Genomic DNA, 27,033 nt, shown 5'->3' on the forward strand with positions numbered 1-27,033 from the left:
ATCTTTTGGATTTAAGTATCCACAGATAGGGCCATGTTAAGAAGTGGACGTACTGAGGATGAGAGGGGCTCATGAGAATTCACAGCAGAGGAGGCATCCAATCTCCCCCTCCCATCTTTACTTGCTCCCACCTCGCTCATTCCCAGTATCTCACTGCGGCTTTCTCTCTCTCGGCATTCCCTCAGCTGCCAGAGGCTTAGAACAGAAAATGTGCAGCGCACAGAGTGAAAGATGTGTCTTGTGCACTCTGTGCTGCAGGCCATTTCTGCTATGGGTGAGCGGATGATGCTGGGTTGAAGAGAAAAGAGCTTCAGGCTCCAATACTCCATCAGCAGAGAAGCTTCGGAATGGGGGAAGGGGAGGGAGAGAAAGCAGTAAAGGGCTGGAACACCTTTCCCCAACTCTCCACTGTCTTCCCCATGGAGCCATTAGCTCTTTTGTTTTCTGTTCTTCCCCCCTCTCACCCCAGCCCTTTCGATGTTGCTGGAAGCACCTCTCTTTCTTCCTTTACTCACTTACTGTTTCTCCGCTGAGTTTCTTCTTTCTCTATCCCTTCCTCCCACTGCCCCCTTCTCTGTTGCTGACACAGTCTCTCCCCCTTACCTCCCCTTCTCTCGCTGGCATGGTTGGTCTTTCCGTCTCTTTCTCTCTGTATCCTCTCTCATCCCACCGCAGCATCCTCTCAGGCTGCAGCCACCAAACTGTAGTGTTGCTTTCCAGGGATGCTAGGCAACCTCTGGAATGGCAGCTGAAATCTTGTCATGTTATGTCACGGATCTCTTTTGATGTGCCCACTCACTTTTTTTCCCATTTTCAGATTTTTCTGCAAACCTGGGTTTTCCTGTCTAGTTTGTAGAAAGACTGCCTTTCTCTCTACTTGGCCCCAGTCCACAGATGGGGCCATGCTGAGTATTAAATATACTGATATTCCTGCTCCTGCAATGACACTCTGATCTTTAGTTCATGGTGGGAGCTACAAATAAAAAGAATTCAGAACAGCTTTCAGCGTGATTCAGTTGACAGCGGTATTGTATGTGGGCACGGGAGATAACATGTCGAAGCATGAAGCCCATGAGGTGAGCCTTGGCCAAAGCAATAGGGGTATCACCTACCCTTCAAAAATTGCTGAGGGTAAATGTGAGAAAAAGTGAGAGCTGGGATTAGAGTGTTGGCTTAGGACTAGGGACTTTTGGATTGAAGCCCCCAATAAAATATAAAACTTGAGGCACTCTGTTAGCATAACCCGCCTCCAAGGGGTTGTTGGAGGATTAAAAAGGGCTACTGTAAGCCATTTGGGAATCCCTTGAGTACTAATATGGAGACGAGGACTGATAAATCCCTATGCTGTGATAAAAATTCAAACAATGTTCTAACTGCAGCATCCATACCTGCTGGCGTGAGCACTAATGCTTGTAGGATGTCAGAGAGGGAGATGATACCGACAATACTATCTGCTTCATTTACTACCACCAATCGATGAACCTGGAATCAAGGAAGAAAAGCCATTAAGGTATTATTTTATTTCCTTTGAAGCATTAAAAAAATCCACCCCCCAGTGTTACAGGCAGGAGCATGCACTGTTTAGACTGGGATATATGGCACTCTGAGACCCAGTCTTCCTTGGCTCCAAAGAGACAGAAGAACATCCCAAATGTATATCAAATTTACTGTGACATGCAAAGGAGAACTGGACAAGTTTTAAAGACAGTAGGTGCCATTTTCCAACCCTGTCAACTCCAGTCCACCCTGGATTAGACAATTTTAGTTTTATACCACTATGCCCACCATAACTGTGGCAAGGTGTACAGTCCTGCAGCCCCTCACTGTGTGTTGTGCATTTAAATGTCTCTGTTTTTGTGGGCTTGCACATGAACAATTGAAGGCCTAGTTTTGTTCCACAACTGGAACAGCCACATCTCAGCCAGTACTATACCTTTTATTCTTTGCGATAAATAATTGTTTGAGGGCCGGAATGGTGGGGGAATTGTATGTATAAAATAAATATAGAATATACGGTTCAAGATCATAAATAAACAACCTCCCCCCCCCAGCAGAATATAAAGTTCGACAGAAACAATTCCTGTTATATATCCATTCAAACGGAACGTTCTTGTTAAAAAGAGATGCTATGTGTAACAAACACTGCAACATAATCTAATAAAAGGCACAAAAGTAAAGCCAACAAATCTAACTTTATTATAAAGTGAAGTGCAAGAGTACCTGTTTTCTAAATCATCAACACATTTATAATTAGAATAACCCAATTATAAAACTGGCCTTCAGGTTAAAAGTCACGTGCTCCAGGACCAAGGAGCAACTTTGGTTAAAGGTGGTCTGAACAGCTGTATCATATATTGCTTTTGAGCCTTCTGAATTTCAAATGGTTTGCTGCATAGCCCAATAACCATCCATTTTGACAAGAGTGGAACAAGCCAAGGCCAAAGAATCAGTTAGCACCACTGAAGGAGCTCTCAGGTATACATGAAACCTCTCACATGTACAATACAAATCTGTTTTTAGCTAACTGAGCTGGGGAAAAGCAATAAGTTTGGTGTAGTGGTTAAGTGCGCAGACTCTAATCTGGGAGAACCGGGTTTGATTCCCCACTCCTCCACTTGCACCTGCTGGAATGGCCTTGGGTCAGCCATAGCTCTGGCAGAGGTTGTCCTTGAAAGGGCAGCTGCTGTGAGAGCCCTCTCAGCCCCACCCACCTCACAGGGTGTCTGTTGTGGGGGGAGAAGATATGGGAGATTGTAAGCCGCTCTGAGTCTCTGATTCAGAGAGAAGGGCGGGGTATAAATTTGCAATTCTTCTTCTTCTTCTAATGCCGTGATGAAAGGTTAAGTAAATGTCCAATTTTCAATCAGAGAGGACCACACTCTGGCGATTGGGTCTTCTACCCACAAACCTTGGAGGCAGGAAGTAGGTTGTTCCTTCTGTCTCCAGTGGGAAAGGAGTTCCCATCATCCTTAGTTCAGAGACTTCCATAGCTCAGCACATACAGTGCCTTATCAAAAATGAACAGTGACTCTGTAGAAGGAGATACAGAGTATACCGTACAGGAGAAATAACAGGATGTATAGAATGTATGGTCTCAGGCAGGGCTCATTTTGTAGAAAAAGGTGCGGGAGCTCATTATCATATCTCATTAGCACAACTCATTTCACATGCCACACTCCTTTCAGCTTTCGATGGCAGTGGCGGGGAAAGGGCAGCTCAGGCTTCTCCTGGCCTTAATGAGGGCTGCTGGAGGCATAGCTATACTTGTGGTGGCTGGCTGGCTGCCTGCCCACCCTGCCTCACTACCAGTCCTGTAAAAGCCAGGGATTGATAGTTTTGCAGATAAAGGTAGCTGCGGAGGAAAGGGGGTAAGGAGGTGGAGGGTGGGGCAGGGAAGTGCTGAAGGTTCAGGAGCTGAGCTCCTGCTCAATCTGAGGCCTGGTCTCAGGCAACAGAGACAATTATAAACCGAAGCAATACATTCAGAGATATACAGCAGACAACATAAAAAAATTGATTCCTCACTGATTGTGGGTAGGACAGTACCCAACCAATCAAGAGTGCTCTTCCTCCTCCTAATATATAAAGAAAGGAATCTTTATAGTAATTCCAATGTTCTGTTCTATGAGTCGCATACCAGCCCCCCATCTCCAGGCTACCAGACAGCAGATAGACAGAGACTTCTTCCACGTGGATATTTTGCACTGCCTTGGCTTTGTTTCAGCTGCGATATTTTTAGGAGCATCCATATGACACAGTCCACTACTCTCCCCCCTTGCTTTTTTGTGGTCTTTCCCAAACTGGGTTCTGTAAGATCTTTTTGGAAGATGTTGTGTGGGCAGGAAGTCGCGCAATTGCACAGACTCCGCTCGCATCAGTGCCCTTTTGCTTGCCTCACCCACCACGGATGCCACCCTCCAAAAATGAGCCAGTAATAACTGCATGGAATAATGAATAAAATTAAAAAATGGCGACCTCTAAAACATACTGGGTACATATTTAAGTGCACTTGTTAATTAATGCTGTGGTCCCCAACCTTTTTGGCACCAGGGACCAGTTTCATGGAAGACATTTTTTCCATGGACTGGGGGTGGGGGTGGTGGTTTTGGGGTAATATAATTGTGCACTTTATTTCTATCATTACATTGTAATATATCATGAAAGAATTATACAGCCCACAGTCCGGTTGCTACTGTACTGGTCCATGGCCTGGGGGGTGGGGACCCCTGTGTTAATGTATCTTGGAAGGGCCCATTTATACCTGGTTAAAATCCTAGTAAGTGAAGACAGAGAAATCTCACCTCAGCTTTAACTATCCGGTCCACAATGGTCTCCAGCGTTTCCAGCTTACTGCACTTGACAACACCTTCAAAATACTGAGAGCGGTGTTGAAGAGCTTGTGTCACTGTGATATCTAAGTTATTATATGTTTTTTCAGCAGCAAGATTCTGGGTGGGAAAACATATAACGTAAATTCCAGTGGTTATATTCTCAACACAATGGTATTTATCACCTTTCAATAAAAATACGGTGCAAGTTGTTTCACTTGTGAAATAGGTAAATCCAAGCTACAGGCTTTCAGCTTTACAATTCAGAGAAACAACTGTACATACAGAGATGTTCCACACACATAACATTCTGGCTAAACGTGCCCAAGTGCTAGGAAGAATAATGTATCTTTTATTTAGAAGGTACATGTACACTACTGGGATGCTTCTGATCTTTTAAACCTGGCTAGGGCTGGGTGGTATCATGTTTTGCCCTGAGTTGGGGCAGATGTACGGCTAACAGACGGAATTCTGCAAACTGCCATGCAGAGCAGGGTGTCAGCAGCATTTCCCCAAACCCCCAAAAAGTCTTTCACAGCATTATTTCCCTACTTTAAATAAAATGCCTGCTTTCTCCATAGAACAACCAAACAGAGAGGATTACTACATTTCAGGAAAAGTAGGGACCAACAGTAAGCAGTGTGGGGGGGGGGGAATGCAAGGAGATGAACATTTAGGTTGGAGGCAAGTCAAGTCAGGAGTAGGAAAGTGGGAATTCCAGAAAGGGGAACCCAAGCTGGAACACAGAATATGGACCAGTTGGTGCTGATACTTTGGCAGAACAGACATCACCTCCCATGCAGGCCCCTTCGCTAGCTGCTGACAAGAACTCCTGCACTCCAGACCACAACTACTTCTCCTAAGGCATCACGTCCTCTTGCCTGGGTATCATTCGCAAGTGAGATGTATTCATTTTTTTTGTGCGCGTATGTGTAAAAAGTGCTGTCAAATCACAGCCAACACATGGCAACCCCATCAAGGGGCTTTCGAGGCAAGGAAGAAGCCGAGGTGGTTATCTGCGCTGGCCATAGACTGTAAGAAATAAATTGATTGAAGCTGAGGTGGTTGGCCATCGCCTTCCTCTGCAGAGTCTTCCTTCCTAGTGCTACCCTGCTTGGCTTCTAAGATCTGACACAGTCAGGTTACACTGTGCTGCCTTCCCTCCAGAGTTATATTCATGCCCGGCAATACGCCATCCCACTCATCTCTCCTACCACCAACCACTTCTGCAAGACTTTTAGCCATACTTATCCCGAGTACTGCACATGCACAACCCTTGAGCCAATTCTCATGTTATATTTTAAAATCAGGGCTTTTTTTTGTAGTAGGGACTCCTTTGCATATTAGCCCACACACCCCTGATGTAGCCAGTCCTCCAAGAACTTACAGGGCTCTTCTTACAGGGCCTACTGTAAGCTCTAGTAGGATTGGCTACATCAGGGGGTGTGGCCTAACATGCAAAGGAGTTCCTGCTATAAGACCACCCCGGATTTTAATCATGCCACTCCAGAGCACACCCAGTGCTTGCTGTGGCTTCCCTGGATGGAAGAAAATCAGTAGCAGTGGGCAAGCAGCCTTTTAGGAAAGGTTAATCACAATTACTGATCTTAATATTGAGAGCCACCTAATAAGTTTGCAAGGAACTTCTGGGATCCCTAAATATAATCTTAAAAAGTATTGCTTCTGAAAAAAATGCTTGCATGCGAAGTGAGATATTTTAATGTACAGAAACTTTAAGGAAGATGTCACATAAAACATACAGTTACGTTTACTTAAAAGATACTTACTATTACATCAAATTTGGAATAAATATCTACAACTTTCCCTAAAAATAGAAAAGATGACATTTTTACATTTCAGTACATGACTGTAAAATTGATCAAGAGCCATGATCCATAATAATAAACATCAAGGTGCTGGTGCTGAAGGAACTACCATACCAAACTCTGCATGGTAGACATGAGACGGACGCTCTAGCAAAACTTGAATGTAAAAAAATGATTCCTTCTGTGAATCTTGAATGTCACCTTCAAGTTTCATAAAGATGTGCTCCTCATTTTCCACACGCATGTGCAACACTTCTCAGCGGTACCCTTAGGCACTACTCCGTAACACAACAAAGTATGTGGAATTTGCTATTTTCCCCCCTAAGACAACTATCCTCCACTATGCCTATGATGGTTGCTATTTGATGACATGGTAGATCCGGGTGTATTACTAGAAAAAAAATTTTTGGGACAAACAGTGTATTTATTTGCTGTTGGTGGCAGCAACGATCTTGAATATGCACCCATTATGCATGGGGAAGAAAAGTACCAAGTCAAAAACTGAACTCTGGCATGAGAGGTGACTGTGCAAATCAAGATACAAATCTGCAAAAAAAAAAAAGAGTTATACTATGACTACTAAGCATTTATATAGGGCCTATATAACATTTCTCCCAGCTCCAGCAGAAGTGTTTTTAACGCAGGCAAAGATCTATGACTGTTAATGCCTTCTAACTTAGGCAATCTGTAAATGAAATTGATCAGTATTTACCATTTTTTAGCATTTGCTCAGGATGCCCTTTCATAGTATTGTTTTCCCTTTGCTTGCTTCCTCCCTTTCTCCCCATCTATTTGCTCTCTTTCCACTTCTCTCTCTCTCTCTGCCTGTTCCATGACTTCTGCCAGCCCTTCCACCAAATCTCTGAATCTGTAGTTCTTGCGCTCGGGCTTCATAGTGCTGGGTCCTCAATGAAATCTTTCACTGATCAGGATAACTGATCATAAATATGCTAAAAAGGTAAAGGTAGTCCCCTGTGCAAGCACCAATCGTTTCCGACTCTGGGGTGACATCGCATCGCAACATTTTCCGGGCAGACTTCTTACGGTGTGGTTTGCCACTCCCTTCCCCAGTCATCTGCACTTTCCCCCCAGGAAGCTGGGTACTCATTTTACCAGCCTCAGAAGGATGGAAGGCTGAGTCAACCTTGAGCCGGCTACCCGAACCCAGCTTCTGCTGGGATTGAACTCAAGTCGTGAGCAGAGAGCTTGGACTGCAGTACTGCAGCTTTACCACTCTGCACCACGGGGCTCCTAAACAATGCTCCGTGAAAATAGATCCCTTTGATTTCATTCACTTATCAACCAAGTTTGCCTATGTAAATTTCCTAGTGCAGTCCTAAACTGAATTACACCACTCTAAACTTGTTGACTTCACTGGACTTTGAAGGATGTAACTCTGATTAGGATTTCACTGTATGTGTATTCATATACCATTCAGATTCCATTAATATGCTCTCAGCTGCTTTGCTACCTTAACATGGCCGTTATATGTTACTTGTGGCTTTTTAAAAACTGTCCCGGGTTTTTAGGAAATTTTAAAAAATGATTTTAAACTTTGCATTTCTTAATACACACCTGACTCATCCACAACAGGTAGAGCCGATATCCTTCTATCTACAAATATATTCAAGGCTTTAATAATAGGAGTGTCTGGGTGTATAAAGGCGATGTTGTGGTACGTTCCTATCCCAAGCTCATCCAGATTTTTCTTCATAAAGGCAGGCTTTGGCATTTCTGACACCTAGAAGAAATTTTTTTAAAAAATTGGTTGATGGGCTTATTCTGTTATTATTGTACTATAAAACTGGCATTATAATGGTAATTATTGATACAATGTTTTAATAAATAATTATAACTGATTGCCTTACCAAGCCACCAAGTGTCTAACTAAACATTCTCCTAAGATGATAGTGAATGTTCTCAAATCTGACAGATCACATCTTACAGTTGTTTCAGACATTAACATTTTAAACCATAGCACCTTTTGTCTTGGGGCTATTTTGTGAGCCCAGACACTTCCAAGCTGAGGATTTACAATGCTAAGAGCAATAAGATTTGTCTACTCTAACATCCCTAAGCTCAGGCAGTACTGAAGAAAAGTCTCAATTTACTTACAAAAAGCTGGAGGAACTTGAGGATTCTTTTATGGGTAAGTATATAAAGTGCATTTCCACTCACAGGATCAATAACCGGCAATCTGTGGATTTTGTTTTTGATCAGTGAATACACAGCATCAAAAAGGCTGAAGAGAAAGTTATTGCAACTGTTAGTATAATCTAATATACATCCACTGAGACACAGATACCATATCTCCCCACCTAAATCCACAAGGCCAATAGCTTAATCCTTTTAAAATACCGTTCTAGGAGGAGCGAACGTATGGTTTTATTCCATAGTTATTAAGGCTGCTGACCACACACTGAAATAAGTAATCAGCATCATGTCAAATCCTGGTAGCAAAGCAATCACGTTTTTTCACAGAAATAAAAAAAAAGCACTTTGCCATTTTTGTTGAGTTTTGTCTGGGAAAAGGGTATATTCAAGCCTAAAGTGATTTGCCTTTCTCAGCATACAAATTACTTGCAGCAATGTGACTCATGCCCTAGCTAGGTGAGATGCTGCAAGATGCACAATTTAAAAATAAAACGTAGCTGCTATATGAAAGCACCAGTTCAGACCGGATAATAGGGGAGTTGCGTATGAATTCTTTTGCTTCTGCGTGTCTTTTCCAGCCAAATCTATGACTCCCCTGCTTATTACCCTTTCAAGGGTAATCCACGTATAAAACACGGGTGAGTTGAACCTTTTTCTTCCCATGTGGGGTGCCGTGGTTGGTTGGCTGCAATTAGTAAAACTATAAGGGGTGTCAGAAGGTGTAAGCCCCCTTTTCCTCCCATGTGGTGCCAGTTTGAATCACGGCTCTGTGTGGCTGTTTCTATTCGAAAAACACTGGGAAGATCAGATTATGCTTCTCTCAATTCTCATCCAGTTAGATTGCCTAGGCTGAACTGAACGCCCTACATATAGAAACGATGGCTAATTAACCCCATCCTCAAAGCTTTATAAGCATTTTCATATAGACAAGCTACTACGCAGTTTGTCATGTGAACCTTTGACCCAAATCAAATAGGAAAGGTGAACACAGAAACATCTGTATAAAATCAATATAGTGTGGGAGAGGAAACGCACACTGGAGTCAGAAGCCTCAGCATTTAATATGTAATTACAAAACACAAACCTACTTTTTGTAAGTTAAAAGGAGAGGATTCAAACAGAAACCAAAAATATTCCCACTGGGTACTGGGAAACAAGCGCTAGCTAACCAATGCATATTTTGTGCGGTCTCAAAAATATCCCTTGCAGTTTTGTGATGGGTACATTGTTAAAGCTGACAATAAACCAGTCAGACATAAAAACCACAGCTCACCTTGCATCCGGTGAAATATTCACTAAAGGCTTAAAGGTTTCTTGCAAATAAAGCTCTGCATAATTGAAAACAAAGTCAACATTTTCATGAACATTTTTGCTTAAGAAAATGAGCACGTTAAATACAAAGATAGGTAGATAATCATCCTGAGGTTGGAGGGAGGACACTGGATCTTATACAGTGACAGCCTTGCAGTGGGTACTGAGTATGAAAACGAGGATAAAACTAATAAAAGCTGCCAAATACAACAGTAACCACTAGGTGTCAGTATGATGATGCAAATAATGATACTGGAGAGGCTGCCACAAAGATTTTACAAAGGATATGGGAGAGTGATTCAATGTTTGAAGTGAGCGAGCCCCAATTCAAAAGGCAAATGCTGTCTTCAAATATGCCTACAAGCATGAATAGATTTCAGCTCTCCTCCAGCAATTCAGGGAATGTCTTCTGGGTACAAAACAGATTAATTTCTGATGATCTTGCAATTTCCGTGTAATTATTATTTCTTGAGAACTGACCCAGTTAGGAAAAAAAAGCAGAAAAGGTATTTGAGAAACAATAATAATCCATTTGGTATTTTAGATTTAATGTGGTGAAGTGCCAAGGGCTTTAAGCTGTATTTCCAGAATGAAATACCAATCTGTTCTTTTTGCTTTTCCAAATGGAATTGTTCATTCTGTACACAGCTCTTGATGTTTTATTATCATAGGCGATTTCTTTTTTTAAAAAAATAACACCAAAAAGTGAACAGTAATTCAAACTTTATTTAAAATAGATGAGACAAAGGTGTTTGTGCAAGAGTATTCCTATCCCATTGATTTTAGTGGGGATTTTCATTCCACATCAGAAGAAAATATTGCATTAAAAATACAAGTGCTGTTCTAAATGTGAGGGTGAATCAGCATCCTCTGTGGAAATAAAACTCAGAATTATTGCTTCTCTGGAAGTTCAATACACAATCAGGGAGAGAATAAATTTTGCTTTGCATACGTTTGCTTCCCCAGCCAAAGTTTTTGGTTTTTTTTAAATAGCTATGTGCCTGATCCATGACTTTGCCTTGCTATATCAATGAGACTTTTCTCAGTTCCGCCAGAGAAAAGCAAACTGCACCAAGCTCCAGGCATAACTGGAGTGGCTAGCTGAATGCTCTGTAGAAAGGATTCAGATATTGAAGAGAGGTAGTATTGATAACACAATTCCCAGGTAAAATTTCATGTTTCGATTAATAACTTCTGATCAATATGCTTCGATAATATGGAACCAATGCTTAGAGGAAATTTAAATGCAGTAAGTCAATTTCTTACAGTGGCATTAGCAGAGATCTGAATCCTTTCTACAGAACATTCATAGCATCATTGAATATCCTATCTATTTTTGAAAGGAGAAGTCTGCGTGTCAACAAAAAACTACTTTTGAGTAGTGCTTCCTTGTGGACTCTTTATGTGATGGACATTTCTGCCTCATACTGAATTCTTTATTGTTGTTTTGTTTATATAAATATAGTTGTTTTGTGAATGACTTCAAGTGCTCTATTGAAAGAGCGGTTTAGTTCTCGAAGTAATTTTCATTTCATAAATAAGATCAGTGAATTTGAAAGTCTTCTTTAAGTGTTGTGATTAATTTTCAAAGAACACATTTTTCTTGGTTTGCAACTTCCTGTGTTCTTGCCTTGTGGTTTGCACATCTCCAGATGGTGACTGGAGATCTCTTGGGATTACAATGGATCTCCAGATGAAAGAGGTTAGCTGCTTTGGAAGGTGGGCTCTAGCATTATATCCCGCAGAAGTCCCTCCCCTCCCTTCGCCCTGCCCTCCTCAGTTCCTGCCCCCCCCCAAAAAAATCTCCAAGTATTTCCTAACCCTGAGCTGGCAACTTTAAGGTAGACGCAGCTCCTGGTTTAGAAAAAGATGTCTTGGTTTAACTGAAGGAGGCGGGACACCCTCTAGCCCATATACTAGTGTACGTGGCATCCCTTTGGTTAAGACAGCAAAGACCCCACAGTTCAGGGCTGTACAGCAGGTTCTGCGAACTGCATTCCTGTCAAATATTTACAAAGCATGCTTACCCCTCCATGTTTCAATCTTGTGCTCCTCTAATTCATAGATTTGTACCTGCAATGGAAGGAGATGTCTGAACCTCTCATATTTAGCATTGTTCATTTCCGATAAAACCAGTAAGATCCATCTTTAAATGCATACGTTTAGGATTTATAGGGTTTGTTCCCACAGCTTTTTCCTACTAACTACGGTTTCTGGTGCAACAGTTTCTTGTGCCAGGGGAAGACTCCTTACGGTGGAGGAAAGCGCTGCCATTAGCACAACAGATCTGCCAGGTCCAATCCACAGACTTGACAAAGCAGGTTTTAAAATTTATTTTTTTTAGAACTATTGAGTTTAGTTTGGGGAAAACCTAAAAAATTGGAAGTTAACAAAAAAAACTCCATTTCTACATACAGCTTTTCCATACCCTCCAGCTCAGAACTACTGAAATTATTTGACTCGTTCACTTGTTATACCCTTTTGCTTTACGTGATATTTTGCATGTTCATTAACTTCTAGTTTACTTTGCTTTTTCTTGAGATTTTTACAGACTTGCAACAGCCAATGGCTAATTACAATAAATGAACTGAGCACTTACGCTGTGCTGTAAACATGTTACATCTGAAGATGCTGGAAAGGGAATACCAATTCGTGGAAAAGGAAATGTCAGAGCTGTATAATGCTTTGAAAATGAAATCTGTTTTAATCCCACACTGATTAAATAGAACGTTTGGCTGAACAGTGTTAGTTATTAAGTGGGCTTTTTCATGAAGATTGCTTTAGTTTAAAAAAATCAGTTCCCTCTAAAAATTATTACATATGGCTCACAGAGCTTATTTATTCAGCTATCAAAAAGACATCCTCAGCAGAAAGGAGGAGCCTATGATGTGCTCTTGCTGAAGTTCTACCTGCACCAGCCTCTGATAAGCATGGCTGAATATTTCAACAGTTATTGGGGGAGCCAAGATGGTGCAATGGGTATGCTGAGAGTACATGATTGTTCTGAGGTCATCCAGTGAACTTCCACAGAAGTAGGGAATCAAACCTGGATCACCCAGATCCCGGCCCAGCCAATACACCACATTGGTTCTCTAGAACAGTGTTTCCCATTTGCAGGGTCATGACCTGGTACTGGGCCACAAAAGCCTCACTACCGGGTCACAAGAAAAGCCAAAGCTAGCCCCGCCCCCAGCAAAGCTAGTCCCGCCCCATCTGTGTTGTGCAGAGAGGAGCTGGGCTGCCTCTCCTTCCTTCTCCCCCGCTCCCAGTGTTTAAGAGAAAAGCTGGCATCCACTGGCACTTTAGACCCATGAAGTGTTCTTCAAGGTATGAGCTTTCATGTGCCTTGCAGTATATTCTTTTGGGGAGATTTCCCTGGGAGGCCTGGGCGGCAAAGAAGGGTGTGTGTGTTTTTTTCAGCTGGGAAGTGTGGGGCGTGAGCATTCCAGGAGCTATTTTTTTTTACCAAATGACCCCCTGGGCAGAATTTTTGCTGGCTGGGGTCATCTGATGGTGAGGAAGGCTTTTTTTTTCTTTGCCCGCCCCCCCCCCTCTCTTTCTCCCTCTGCAAGTGATGCTCTGTCTGTATTCTTGGTGCTGGAGGGGGAAGCAACAGTGGGAGGGCTTCTAGTGCCCTGGCCCCACTGGTAGACATTCTGGTGCTCTTTGGGCATTGTATGAGGGAATTCTGGACTGGATAGTCTACTGGCCTGATCCAACATGGCTCTTCTTATGTTTATGTTCTTTCTTTCCATGTCTTTCTTTCCCCCCATTTTTACTGGATGAAACTTTTCTGTTCATCATACTGTTGTTGCAGACATAGGAGCTCTGCCAATGAAAAGTTGGCACCCCCAGTTGTAGCCAGGTGGCCTTCTATGAGATTTCTGTGTGAGTGAGTGAGAATAAGAGGTGTGGGCCAGAAAGAGATTATTGGAGATTACTGCGGTATATCTCAACAGCACTAGAAGAGATGGCACTATGAACTTGGCACCATTTTACTGGTCCTGCTTTTAACAGCTGTCTGACACCAAAATTAAACTCCTCCTGTAGATATTTAAAAGGATGAAAGTAGTTCACTGGCTAAGTATCTGCACAACAGGTTGCTTTTAAAGGCATGGGAAACACAGCCAGTAAAAAGCTGCAAGTCCCTCATGTCCTTTTGGATATCCTTTTTGGGATAACGGCAGAAAAGCTTGTATGAACTTCATGTAACTTGAAATTAATTCATTCATTGCAGTACAATTCCCTGTTACCTTTCACAGCAATTTCCCCGTGTTTCAACCAAAGAAAAGTATGAAAAATAGCTGTCAAAAGATTTTCTTGAAATCAAGCAAGCTTGGTTATAGCTTGAGGCAGGCTTCCAGTAGTAGCAGCTGAAGGAAGGGCCTACTAAATGTGTCAGCATATTTTGAGGTAGAGCAGCTGCCAGGGCCCAGTGTGGGTGGTACATAGTGCTGCCATTCCTGACGGCCATGGCAACAGCACTCCCAACTGCATACACTGGCCAGTGAGGTTGAGGAAGGAATGTGTAGGTGGTGCAGGCAATTGAACATGGGCATTAGGAGTGCTTGCAAGCTGGAGAAGAACACATAAACAGATAGGTGCAAGCAGGTGTGGGGGTGAAAAGAGAGGACTACCCACTTTCCATCCCCATTTTGGCTCAGCATGAGTTTCAGAGAGATTTTTCTGAGAATGAATTTACTTCTGAAGAGGAGGCAGGTTTGGGGGAGTGCCCTGGAAGTGACATCACAGGAAAAGATGGAATTTTGGTTCAGTGTGCCCCAAAAGTGACATCACTTGTTCCTTGACACCACAGAAAATGACATAATTCCTGTCTCCCGGCTCCACCCCCAAAGTCCCCTGGCTCCACCCCCAAATTTTAGTGGGCCACGAAGGAGAAGTGTAAAAATACCCGGGCCACAGGAAAGAAAACCCTGCTCTAGAACATCCCCTCCCCTCCACTGCCACCACTGCATCCTACTATGTCTTTAGCACATCTCTGAGCCAGCTGGAGAAATGACATGGTATTGAGACGAATGACAGGGGCTCGAGAGAAAAGGAGGAACCAAGGAAGAGGAAGGAAAGGATGTGAATGGTGAAACAGGGAGGAGAAGAAAGGATGGCACGCATATAGAGCAAAGAAGGACAAAGAAGAAGGGGACTCCTGAAGGAAGGAAGGAACTTGAAAAGTATCAGACAGCAGTCGGTACCATGAAACACACTACACTTGGCATTGCAGGGTTGGTGGGTGTGGTATAAGTTTCCATCCTTCTCACTGAAGGCTAACACAAGGAGAAAAAGACTTCACTGTTTTGTTGCTACTCTTTACATACTTCATACACTGTCTTTTATAGAGCCCTCAAACGTTTAACGTGGATTTGGGTCTAAAATTGACAGAAGCTATTCTGACACCTGCAAGCAGCAAGATGCACACGATTCACTTTTTCTGCCTAGTTGAAGTGCCAGAAATATTTTAAAGATCGAAGAAGCAGCCCCTTTAATCCAACCACATTTTTAAAGGGGGGGGGGGGAGAGAGAATATTTCTAAAATGATCATGAGCCATGCAACACTCTTGGTATTTTTGGACTTGCCAAACCTAATGCGGCAGCAATGCTCTGAGAAGTAACAGGAATGTTTGCAGCAATGGGGGAAAAAAAAAAACTTTTAACCTTTTACACAAAGCCCTGGGCACGAACGCTATAACATTTTACTGCAAAACAGAAGTGCTTCTATTCACAATATAACTCTCCTCATGATGGACTAAAAAAAGGAACGGAGCCCTTACAACAAAAGCAAAGCTGGAAAACATTCGTAATCTTTCAGTATGTGTATAAATCTCCCGCAGCCATCAACACAGTGGGATTTTATTGCCATATAAATGGGAACACCCTAATTATTTGAAGGAGCTGGAGACCACAATGGTCCCCCAGCTCCATACAAATCACTTCTTGCAAATCAGGAGCGAAAGTGTGAATGGCTCTCCTCCTACCTCCGAAGCAATTCCCCCCTCCCTTTCCTTCCTGTATTATCCGCAGTTCTGCTGCACCGCGGGAATGTAAGCCATAATTACAAATTAATCTGAGAAAGAAGGAACCTGCTCCAGAGAAAAGACTGTTAACTTTTACCCCCAGACCTTTAAACCAAAACCATGAGTTCGAAGAAAAAATATTACAGATTTAAACTTAAAATTTACAAGATTCTATTAACATAAGGAGAGCCCTGCTGGGTCAGACCAGTGGTCCATCTAATCCAGCATCCTGTCTCACACAGTGGTCAACCAGTTCCTCTGGAGAACTAACAACAGGGCTAGAGGTGGAAGTCTTCACCTGATGTTGTCTCCTGGCCCTGGGATTCAGAGGCTTAGTGCAGCGGTTCCCCTCAATCATCACAGTTAGTAGCCGTTGATAGACCTATTCTCCATGAATCTACCTAATTCCCCTTTTAAAGCTGTTCATGCCGGTGGCTGTCACTACATCATCTGGCAGCGATTTCCACATTGTAATCACTCTCTGTGAAAAGCAGTTAAGAAGTATATTGATCTAACAGGAATGCATTAAGCCAGCAACACAGCTGACTCAGAAGCCACATTCTACTCCTACAAGCCATGGATTGCACTCTGACGCCCATTCCCTCCTTCGTTTCCTGGTTTCTTCAGACCTGTTTGGAATGATTTCAAGTTTGGCCAAACTATAATTAACAATGCTCCCCACCTCCCACCCCAAACCTGTAACCACCACTGGAAGAATAAAGGTAGAGTCCAGTGGCACCTTTAAGACCAACGAATTTTATTCAAGGTATGAGCTTTCGTGTGCAAGCACATTTCTTCACGCCGCTCGCACACAAAAGCTCATGCCTTAAATAAAACTTCGTTGGTCTTAAAGGTGCCACTGGACTCTGCTTTTATTTTATTGCTTCAGATCAACATGGCTACCCACCTGGATCTTTCTTCGCAACTGGAAGAGTAGCCTTAATTTGCTCGGTTTGAACATCACAGCAAACCAAGGGTAGGGGAAAGCAAGAAATGGAAGAGGGGACAGGAACAGTCTGCCAAGTGTCAGGAAAGTTCCCACACTTCTATCATTTTGCAGAATGCGCAAAACAGAAACGTTCAGCAGGGTATTTTTTTAAAAAGGGGATTAAAGTGTAGTATAATGGAACAGTGCAGACAGACACTTCAATGAAAAAATATTTAAAAGCTCATGGAACTATTTATTGCATGTTGCTTCCGCTGCATTATCTACCTTTGTTATCCATTTTCTGCACTCTTATGTCATGCCTTACTTAGTTTTTTTGTTCTCACTGTTTTCTAATTCTGTAATCCTATCACTACTGCATTGTTTATGGGATGCCTTATGCTATAGGTCTAGATTGTTTTCTGTGTTTTGCAATCTGTTTTGTGTATCCATGAGAAAGGGGGGCTATCAAGTACATAAATAGATATTATATATGAAGCCACCTTATACCAAGTCAGATCATTAGTTGATCTGGTTTAGTATTGTCTACTCTGAATGTCGTCTCACACTGATATGTCTCCTAATCAAGTAGAGAAGATTACTACCAGTACAGAATCCTCTAGCGATAGATGGGGCCAAATATCAAGCATTGAACAGAAACTGGAGTAAAGAGGGTTGAATGTGCTACCAATATGAAATTGTATTGGAGGAAGAGCTATTTTATTAGCTTGTTCCAATGAATCACTGTATCAAACATAGTTAGGACTGGGTAAAACGGCTACCTCAACAGGTTTTTCCACTTGTTCTGCACGTGTTTTACTCCCTCTGGAGGTCAACTTGATATTACATTGGTTCATTTCCAGCATAAAACCCTGCAAGTTTAAGTCTGCAGGAAGATATGTGGAACATAAACTGACGTAATATCAAACTGATGACAAGAGGCAGCAAAACACATGAGGAACAGAAAAAAAGAACAAATAGGAATTTAAAAGTGAGGAAAATGAGAATGTGAAAAGCTTGGCAACCTGTGTTTGGATCCAACATCATTGCATACTTCCATATACTGAACTCCCCAACAAAAAGTAATAAGTTTTCAATTCTACAGATCACTTGCTTTTCAGCTAGCAAAGCTCCCAAAGTATTTTATAAAACAGAAGGTCAAGTAAAACAGAAATCAAGAGGCATTTAAGGCTAGCCAAGTTTGATCTAACATAAGCTTTTGTATGTAAGGCTTCACTTCTTCAGCTGCATATGAAAGTTCTACATGAATATTTATAACCAATACTCACACAGTAGTGTGAATTTATTTAAAAAGATTTAACAGTTGGCCCACCCTTGGCCCCTCCTTTTCCAGCACCCAGTTTTTCCTCAGGTTCTTGCTTCCCAAGCCACTGTGTATTCTCTTTCCTCTTCCATTATCCTATCTTTGAAACCACCTGCCTTCTTGGCTTCTTGTGATTCAGCACCTAAGTTTCCATCTCCCTGAATACCTTGTGGCTTCCAATCCTGTATCGTTTGGGTTATGTACATAAAATGGGGACAAGAGGCACTGTAATTGAGCACATTAGCTCTCCCTGTCTTCTGTGTGCTATCTGAGATCCTCCCACCCGCCACATTTTCTTTAAACAGTTTGCTCTATCTTGTCTGTGTGACAATCTTGAAAAGGAACACCCAAGGAAAACTGTAGAATAATCAGATTAAGCACCAAACGTTCATTCCAATTTTTCCACTGAATATTTTAGTAGAAAAGGAACACAGGAAGTTTATCCTTCTGTTAAAAAGAAGCAAAAGGTCCTTTATGACTTAATGTGGCTCAGTGGTGGATTAGTAATAGATGTAACGCCGAAGGGAAAACTGGATTTATAAGCAAGCAGGATAATCTACTGATATGTATAACTAAGGGCGAAGACACTGGAATAACCATCACATTCAAACACTGGGAACTGTTTTTTTCAGATACTTTGGCTGGGTTTGCAGGATATAAATACTATGCATCAGCACAGGTATTGAATTCCACTATCATATTAATGTAGTTATTATTTGTATCCTCCCCTTACTCCAGAAAGGTTGGAAGTTGATTCATTTATCATTACAGCCATCTGTAATGTAATTGAACTGGAAACGGGTGATTTGACCCTAGGCCACCAGTTATCTTCGTATTTTAGCTAGTATTTGAACTTAGGTATTTTCAGTCCAAATCCAGTACTTATCCATTATTTTGTCTTATCAGCTCCTTTTCCATTGTGCATATTGTCCACATAAAGTATACAACTGTACATATGGCAGCTGCCATATCATTACATCTCATGAATGAAACAACTATCCAGAAAAAAATCAGCCACAGCTTAACAGCACTACAACAATCTCAGCAATGAAGATCATCTGCAGAAACCATGAAAAATCATGGTTCCCTCTACTTCCTACCCCTAAGGTGGAAGAGTAGCACAAGCAGTAGATCAAGAACACAGAATAAAGCATGTGAACTGTTCTACAGAGAAACTGGGAAGCTTGATGTAGAACACACCAATCCAATATCTCATAAGCAGAACCATCCTCTCAAAAGACAGTATTTCAGCATCCATTCAATCTCCACTTTTAAATAAGCTTGAAGGTCATTTATAGCATTTTCAGGCACGCTGTTTCTCTGACAATTAGGAGGTGATACTTACCATTGGAGACTTATAGTATCTATGCAGTATATTAATGAAATCTGTAATAGTTAACATTCCTGTAATAAAACAAAGTAAACTGTTAGAAAAAGCATTCTGAAATTAAGTCTCTTTTATAGCCATATGTGGATGCAGTGTCGAGCCCCATTTTTGTTAATTTCTGTGAACAACTTCAGAGCTATGGCTTCTCATTTACAGTTTTAGTCACGGGTCAGATCGTGGTTTGCTGTTATGTGAATGAGCCTTGAAGAACTTCAGGTTCCCTGAACCCGGCTCTTTGCTACCATCACACACAAGATAATTAGTTACTTCTGCTTTCAAAGCAATACAGCTGAATTGGTAACCTATGACATGTGCTTCCCCTACAAACCACAATTATAAACCATCTTGAGTCTAAATGAGAAAAGTGGGCGGTACAGCAAACAAACAGTGGTTAATGCTGGTTTCCTGCTATAGTACAAACCATATATAAAGTAGGAATCAAGTTGCACCTTTAAGACCAACAAAGTTTTATTCAGAATGTAACTGACTCCTACTTTGTTCTACTGCTTCAGACCAACATGGCTGTCCATTTCAACCATATATAAGTTTGCAACTTTGTATTTAATAGCAAACTATAGTACTGTTGCAGAAGCACAAGTAACTAAGCATTTTGCTCCACATAAAGAGAAAAGGTACAGGAAAGCAAGACCTGTGTTTTAGAAAGCTGATTCACAATGCTGCAAACCACAATTTGCCATTACAGCTTAAACATCCTTAAGTGAGTCTCTGGAAAAACTCCCTTTGGATCTAGGAGCCAGGTTCATTTTAGTCTTCAGATTTCTGTATTTTAATAACCTTTTTGCTTCTACCTTTAATAATCTTTCTTGCTTCCACAAATCTTTTCATAGTTCCCTGCAATTTTATTGGTATGAAAAGATGTCGCAAGCGTATAAAAAAAAATTAGTGCTAATCTTGGCTGGTATCACTGCAAAAAAAGCTAACTCAGTTTTGACCGCAGCAATTTAAGTGTGGAGACCTCCAGCTTCCACACCAATGTTACATTATGCCTTTTCATGTAATAAATATCACTCCACCTCCGCCAATCAGACTAGGACAGTTTCTAAAGCCACCAGAGCCCCCATCATATTACATTCAGCTAGAGTCATTAAGAATTGTCTGGAGTCGTGGCAGATAAGATGAGAGAGACAAGGGTTGCATTTGTCCACAATAAACAGAAACTACAATGAAATTTCTAGGTGCCATGGTAACTTGGCACCTGAGATTGCCAAAGGCCTGGCTTAAGATGCAAGAGAGGCTCTTAGTTCAATGCATCATGTTGGTATCTTTTTCTACGTGATGTAATATCATGAAAGCAGCAAGCCCAGGGCACGGATTTTATTGTTAGGCTGCTGGTATGTATAACAAGGGAGCTCTTTAATCAGAAGTATGTCTCAAGATGCTGAAGCCTGGAAGGCTGAAGGGTTAAAGATAATTGGACACAGTCAAGCCCTTAAATGGAGTGAGAACTGGCAGCTTCTTGCTTCTTGCTGAGAAAGACAGGATACAGAAAGATTAGATTTTGCATATTTATCATGGAAGCTGGAACTAGAAAGGAGTCTGAAAGCAGCCAAGTCAGACTTCAAAAATAAACCTATGGGCTTGCAATGGATACCGCTTATTTCGTTTTTTTAGGAAAAGTAGTTCCTAGGGATCCGAGGTATTGTTGTTCAATACTGTACTGTACTGTATATTTCACCTCTTCACAGGGTTGACTCCTAAAAAAGGCGAAGCTGGTCCCTCTGTTAAGCATCCTAACTCCTTCAAGTCTCAGTAACAGAAACCAAACACAGCCACACAACCCACCATACTATGTTAAGGTCCCTATGTACTATCAGTTCTGATCTAGACTTACTGTTAAAGAGTAAAAACAAAAGATCTGAAGGGACGGAAGAAGCAAAACTACTATGACATCATATTACACAGCATATATAGAGATTCTTACAAAACTACCCTGTGATAATCTATCATCTCTTCTCAAAGTGCTGTATGGATAAACGTTACCCTACCTACAAAACTTTGTTTTTTACTCTCCCACAGTGGAGCCGCTCGAACACCATTTGCCACCAGGGCAAAGAAAGCCTTCTTTACCTGAAAAAGAGGGGAAAAAACCATTACTACTTTAAAAGGGGAGGTCAAGAAGTCCATGTAGTGATTGGAGTCTAACTAGAACTGGGAACACTATGTTCGAATTCCTGCTTAGTCAAAAACTAGGTGACCACTGACTTGTCACTATCTGTCAGCCTAAAAGAGTTGTTCTCAGGATAAAATGGAGATGTGAAGACTCCTCTACCCAGAGATCCTTTAAAAAAATACTAAACAGGATTGAGTGTTCAGTCATAGTTACTAAGTTATAGATAGTTATAGATGAGAGGACTTCCAGCTTTCCAGATCTGATGAAGTGAGCAGTGACTCATGAATGCTCAAACCCTGCCACCAATTTTGTTAAGCCTTTAAGGTGCTCCTGGACTCTTGCTCTCTCCTTCCGCCACAGACAGACTAACACGGCTACCCATCCAGATCTGGGAGTCACTTTCAATTCCAAGCAGAATCACGGGACCTGCTGAGCTGCGAGTACACAACAAGTTGTGGGGCATCATAGGCATGCGGCAGAGAGAAGAGGAGCCAAAGCTTCCAAAGCTGCCAAATGAAATCCTCTCCCATGCTGGTTGATGCTGCTTCACCATTCTGCTGCATCTCTCAGCTTGTGCGCAAAGAGAGACAGGGGGCACGGCACACTAGCAACTAGTCCTTCCAAAAAGCAGAAGAGGGGCAGCTCCATAATATACAAGAGAATCACAAGCCAGCAGGTGGAGCTCTGCTACTCATCTGAGAGTCCCAGCCCAATACTGTAGCATAGACTATTTGTTAATGCACAGACAGATACAGATAATAAAGAGCCTGAAGCTCAAAAATGGATACACTGAAATCACAGGGCAACCATTCTCTATGTATTCTGTCTGTCTGGTTTTACACATGCAGGAGTGAACAGGAAAGGAACAGCAATTCAGTTTTTGGCTCTTCTTTGTCAGCGTCCACTTTTCTTTAAGGATATAAAAATGAATGATTTCTTTTCTATTAAGGTTCCAGCGTAATCCAATTACTTTTGTCAACAAGATCAGCTAGTTCTGCTGTAACCCAATAACGAGAGATTTTTTTTATCATTCATTCAATAGTTATGCAGCTGTTTTAAGTAGTGCATTCTGTGCTCATGGAAGGAATATGCAGGAAAAAAATAACAGAGAATTTGTGAATGTGGGAAGTTTTACATCATCCTAGTAATTCCCCCCCCCCCAATTATATAGTTTTTGTCTTGAGAGAATGCTTTGTGCTAAACAATTACAAAGACTGCATATTTAATAGACAAGAGAATCCCAGAATGGTCTTTAAAAAAAATGTACATTTCAAACACAGATCTCTCTGACAAGTGCTGTGAAGGGACTCAGACTTAGCATAAAGCTTTAGATCACTATATGACTCGACCCAGTCAGCAGCACTGTTAATTATAGTCAGCATATGACATGTAAATAGAAACTGCTGGACAAGTCTCTGCAGGACTGGGATTACTCTTGCAGAGACATTGTTGTTCCAAGCAACATACACTAAATTACTCTTAATGGTCAGGAAAGATTGCTGATAGAGCAAAAGATAATAAGAGTCACCTCTCTGAAGATACAGCTTTAGGTATCTGTGATCTTCTGTACTCTAAGCGTCTTATTAGGTGTCTGTTTCAGCACACTGAAGCCATATATTGAAGACGGAACATTTCCACAGAGTGCCAGCACAGTTTTCCTCACTCCCTCAAAACCCTCTTTTAATGATTGTTCAGCCATATTTGGTCTAAGCATCTTAAAATTACATTTCTATTCACGTATACCCCCAACACATTTTAAAACTACATCTTCTATTAAACTGCAATACATAAAAGTATCACATTATGACAAATCGGCACATGCCATATAAAATTATGTAACCTCTTTCATGTAAAAAAATCATTTATGTATGGCCCAACAATCCCCATCCAACAGCTGTTTTATCAAACAACCAAGGATGACTTAAACATTTTACATAATAACAAAGATGTTTACACTCCCTGAACTTCAGAACATCGACCACTAGATTACTGCCCATTCACTACCAAGAAGCTGACTGCCCATCAGCCCTTCCAGTTATAAGAGTGAAAAAAGCAGGGGTGGAATTCTAGCAGGAGCTCCTTTGCATATTAGGCCACACCCTTCTCATGTAGCCAATCCTCCAAGAGCTTACAAAAAAGAGCCTTGTCAGCTATTGGAGGATTGGCTACATCAGGAGTGTGTAGCCTAATATGCTAAGGAGCTCCTGCTAGACTTCCACCCTTGGAAAAAAGTAACACTGTACTTTATAATTGAATTTATTATTCCAGTGCATTACAAATAATGCCCATTTCTTAAAACATTTATTACAGCAGCTCAGTTTTGATCTATCATGTGTAAGCTATTAATGCAAAATTCCATATTTGCCTTTACTAATCCATATAGAAATGAACACTGATCTTAATTAGCCACCATTTCTGTATGTAGGGTTTTCAGTTCAGCCCAGGCAATCTAACTAGATGAGAATTGAGAGAACCATAATCTGATCTTCCCAGTGTTTTTAAAATAAAAACAGCCACATAGAGCCCTGATTCAGACTGGGACCACATGCAAGAAAGACAGAGCTTACACCTTCTGATACCCCTCATAGTTTTACTGATCTGTCACACCTGTAATGAGCTCCAAATCACCAAGAGTACTTCTTAAACAAAACTACAGCTTAGGGTCAGGTGGTTGTCTGTATCCAGATTCTTCCAGACTAGTTAAGAAAATAAGAGAAGCCATGTTGGATCAGGCCAATGGCCCATTCAGTCCAACACTCTGTGTCACAGAAGAACATAAGAGAAGCCATGTTGGATCAGGCCAATGGCCCATTCAGTCCAACACTCTATGTCACACAGTGGCAAAAACAACAACAACCCAGGTGCCCTCAGGAGGTCCATCAGTGGGGCCAGGTAGGTTCAGATTAACACATTTCTATTCCTAAAGCACATAATTTAAGTATTCTGCACTTCATTTACAATCCATGTAGGTCTGATTTGTTCTATTTTATACTAAGGCCCAGTCTTATAATCACACTAAAATGTTGGTGAGGATCATATATTGCCCAGAAGTCCACAAATTACAACCAAACTGAAAGTATGTTGCAAGAGTTTCAGGTGCAAATATCCTGTCTTTTTTTTTTTACACTTACATTTATGACTGACATTGTTGATTACAGTAAATAACTAGATTGTGTGACTCAACTGCCACCCACAGACCACCAACGTCTTTCTTGCTCTGTTACTTTTCTAAGATTAATAAAGGATGAAGTCAATGTCCTTAAACCAGGGGTGGGGAACCTCTTTCCCGAGGGCCGTATGCGGCCCTCAAGGTCACTTGGTGTGGCCCTTGGGGATTGGTGGGTTGAACCAAGTCATGCGGCAGCCTCTCTGGGGCCTGGCTGGCCAGTGAGGATCATTAGGCCTAGCCGTGCAGCCTCTCCAGGGCCAGGCAGGGATCACAGGCCCCAGATGTACTGTACGACAGCCTCACTGGGGCCTGGCTGGCCGGCCGGAATTGCTGCAGGGTCTGGAAAAGTTACTGTCACAGTTCAGTTTGCACTTGATAATCCCAGATGGTGTGGCCTAATATGCTAATGAGTCTGTGACTTAATATGCTAATATCAGGGGATGTGGTGAGAACCAGAGAGGATTGTGAGGAACTCCAAAGGGATCTGTTGAGGCTGGGTGAGTGGGCGTCAACGTGGCAGATGCGGTTCAATGTGGCCAAGTGCAAAGTAATGCACATTGGGGCCAAGAATCCCAGCTACAAATACAAGTTGATGGGGGTGTGAACTGGCAGAGACTGACCAAGAGAGAGATCTTGGGGTCGTGGTAGATAACTCACTGAAAATGTCAAGACAGTGTGCGTTTGCAATAAAAAAGGCCAATGCCATGCTGGGAATTATTAGGAAGGGAATTGAAAACAAATCAGCCAGTATCATAATGCCCCTGTATAAATCGATGGTGCGGTCTCATTTGGAGTACTGAGTGCAGTTCTGGTCACTGCACCTCAAAAAGGATATTATAGCATTGGAGAAAGTCCAGAAAAGGGCAACTAGAATGATTAAAGGGCTGGAGCACTTTCCCTATGAAGAAAGGTTGAAATGTTTGGGACTCTTTAGCTTGGAGAAACGTCGACTGCGGGGTGACATGATAGCGGTTTACAAGATAATGCATGGTATGGAGAAAGTAGAGAAAGAAGTACTTTTCTCCCTTTCTCACAATACAGGAACTCGTGGGCATTCGATGAAATTGCTGAGCAGACAGGTTAAAACGGATAAAAGGAAGTACTTCTTCACCCAAAGGGTGATTAACATGTGGAATTCACTGCCACAGGAGGTGGTGGCGGCCACAAGTATGGCCACCTTCAAGAGGGGTTTAGATAAAAATATGGAGCACAGGTCCATCAGTGGCTATTAGCCACAGTGTGTGTGTATATATAAAATTTTTTGCCACTGTGTGACACAGAGTGTTGGACTGGATGGGCCATTGGCCTGATCCAACATGGCTTCTCTTATGTTCTTAATATGCCACTGAGTCCCTGCTGGGCTTTTTGTACAAAAAAGCTCTGGACCTAGGCATTCGCCTAGGGCGGCGGGCTGGGTGTGTGTGTGTGTGTGTGCCAGCCAGATTAGGCTCTCCCCATGTGATTTCAAATAGAAAAACAATTATTTGCATTAATTTTGCTGGCCTGAATCATTCTCCCTTGGTGGAGCACTGTTTTTAACGTTGATAATTTTTTATGGCCTGCAAATGGTGTTATAAATACCCATATGGCCCTTGGCACCATCCTCAACATCCACTGGAGTGACTTTGTGACCAACACTGAAGTCCTCAAGAGGGCGGAGGTTACAAGCATCGAGGCACTGCTGTTGAAGACGCAGCTGCGCTGGGCATGGCATATTTCTAGGATGGAAAACCAACGCCTTCCCAAGATTGCCCTGTATGGCGAACTTTCCACTGGCCATCGAAATAGAGGGGCACCAAAGAAGAGGTACAAGGACTCCTTGAAGAAATCCCTTGGCACCTGTCGCATCAACCATCACCAGTGGTCTGACCTAGCCTCAGATCGCAAAGCATGGAGGCACACCATCCAGCAGGCTGTCTCTTCCTTTGAGAACGCACGCATAGCTGGTCTTGAGGACAAAAGGAGATTGAGGAAGAATCGCACTGCTACAGCACCAACCCCAAATCAGACTTTTCCCTGCAGCCACTGTGGCCAGATCTGCCTGTCCCGCATTGGTCTTGTCAGCCACCAGCGAGCCTGCAGCAGACGTGGACTACTGCACCCTTCTTAAATCTTCGTTCGCGAAGTCAAGCCGAGAGAGATGGCCCTTGGCAGAAAAAAAGGTTCCCCACCCCTGCCTTAAACAATGCAGCTTCCTACAGTTCCCCAAGTAGTTCTTGGACAGGAAAGAATTTTGTCTTTAAGTCAGAATCCAAATGCAATTTTCTGAACTGGGGGAGGGGCAGAATACCTAAACAGTTTGAGGTAAACAAGCTGGAATGGGTCTAGAAGAGGGCGATGGAGATGGTGAGGGGTCTGGAGACCAAGTCCTGTGAGGAAAGGTTGAATGAGCTGGGCATGTTTAGCCTGGAGAGGAGGTGGCTGAGAGGTGATATGATCACCATCAAGT

General features: G+C 42.2%; 1 protein-coding gene across 5 annotated transcripts in view; it reads right to left on the minus strand.

Moving 5' to 3' along the window:
* Window positions 1–27,033, minus strand: part of PRKAG2 (protein kinase AMP-activated non-catalytic subunit gamma 2) — a 345,959-nt gene that overhangs the window by 2,539 nt on the left and 316,387 nt on the right. For 4 of the 5 annotated variants that reach the window (XM_060248011.1, XM_060248009.1, XM_060248012.1 and 1 more), the window contains 9 exons: window positions 21,291–21,372; window positions 19,243–19,301; window positions 11,647–11,692; window positions 9,582–9,636; window positions 8,270–8,396; window positions 7,730–7,895; window positions 6,116–6,153; window positions 4,302–4,448; window positions 1,389–1,482 (listed from right to left, as the gene is read on the minus strand). In XM_060248011.1, the coding sequence (XP_060103994.1) occupies window positions 1,389–1,482; window positions 4,302–4,448; window positions 6,116–6,153; window positions 7,730–7,895; window positions 8,270–8,396; window positions 9,582–9,636; window positions 11,647–11,692; window positions 19,243–19,301; window positions 21,291–21,372 (814 nt within the window). The remainder of the gene's footprint in view (window positions 1–1,388; window positions 1,483–4,301; window positions 4,449–6,115; window positions 6,154–7,729; window positions 7,896–8,269; window positions 8,397–9,581; window positions 9,637–11,646; window positions 11,693–19,242; window positions 19,302–21,290; window positions 21,373–27,033) is intronic. The other variant, XM_060248010.1, reaches the window with a different exon arrangement.

This window comes from Heteronotia binoei, chromosome 10, assembly GCF_032191835.1.
Source record: "Heteronotia binoei isolate CCM8104 ecotype False Entrance Well chromosome 10, APGP_CSIRO_Hbin_v1, whole genome shotgun sequence".
Lineage (NCBI taxonomy): Eukaryota > Metazoa > Chordata > Lepidosauria > Squamata > Gekkonidae > Heteronotia > Heteronotia binoei.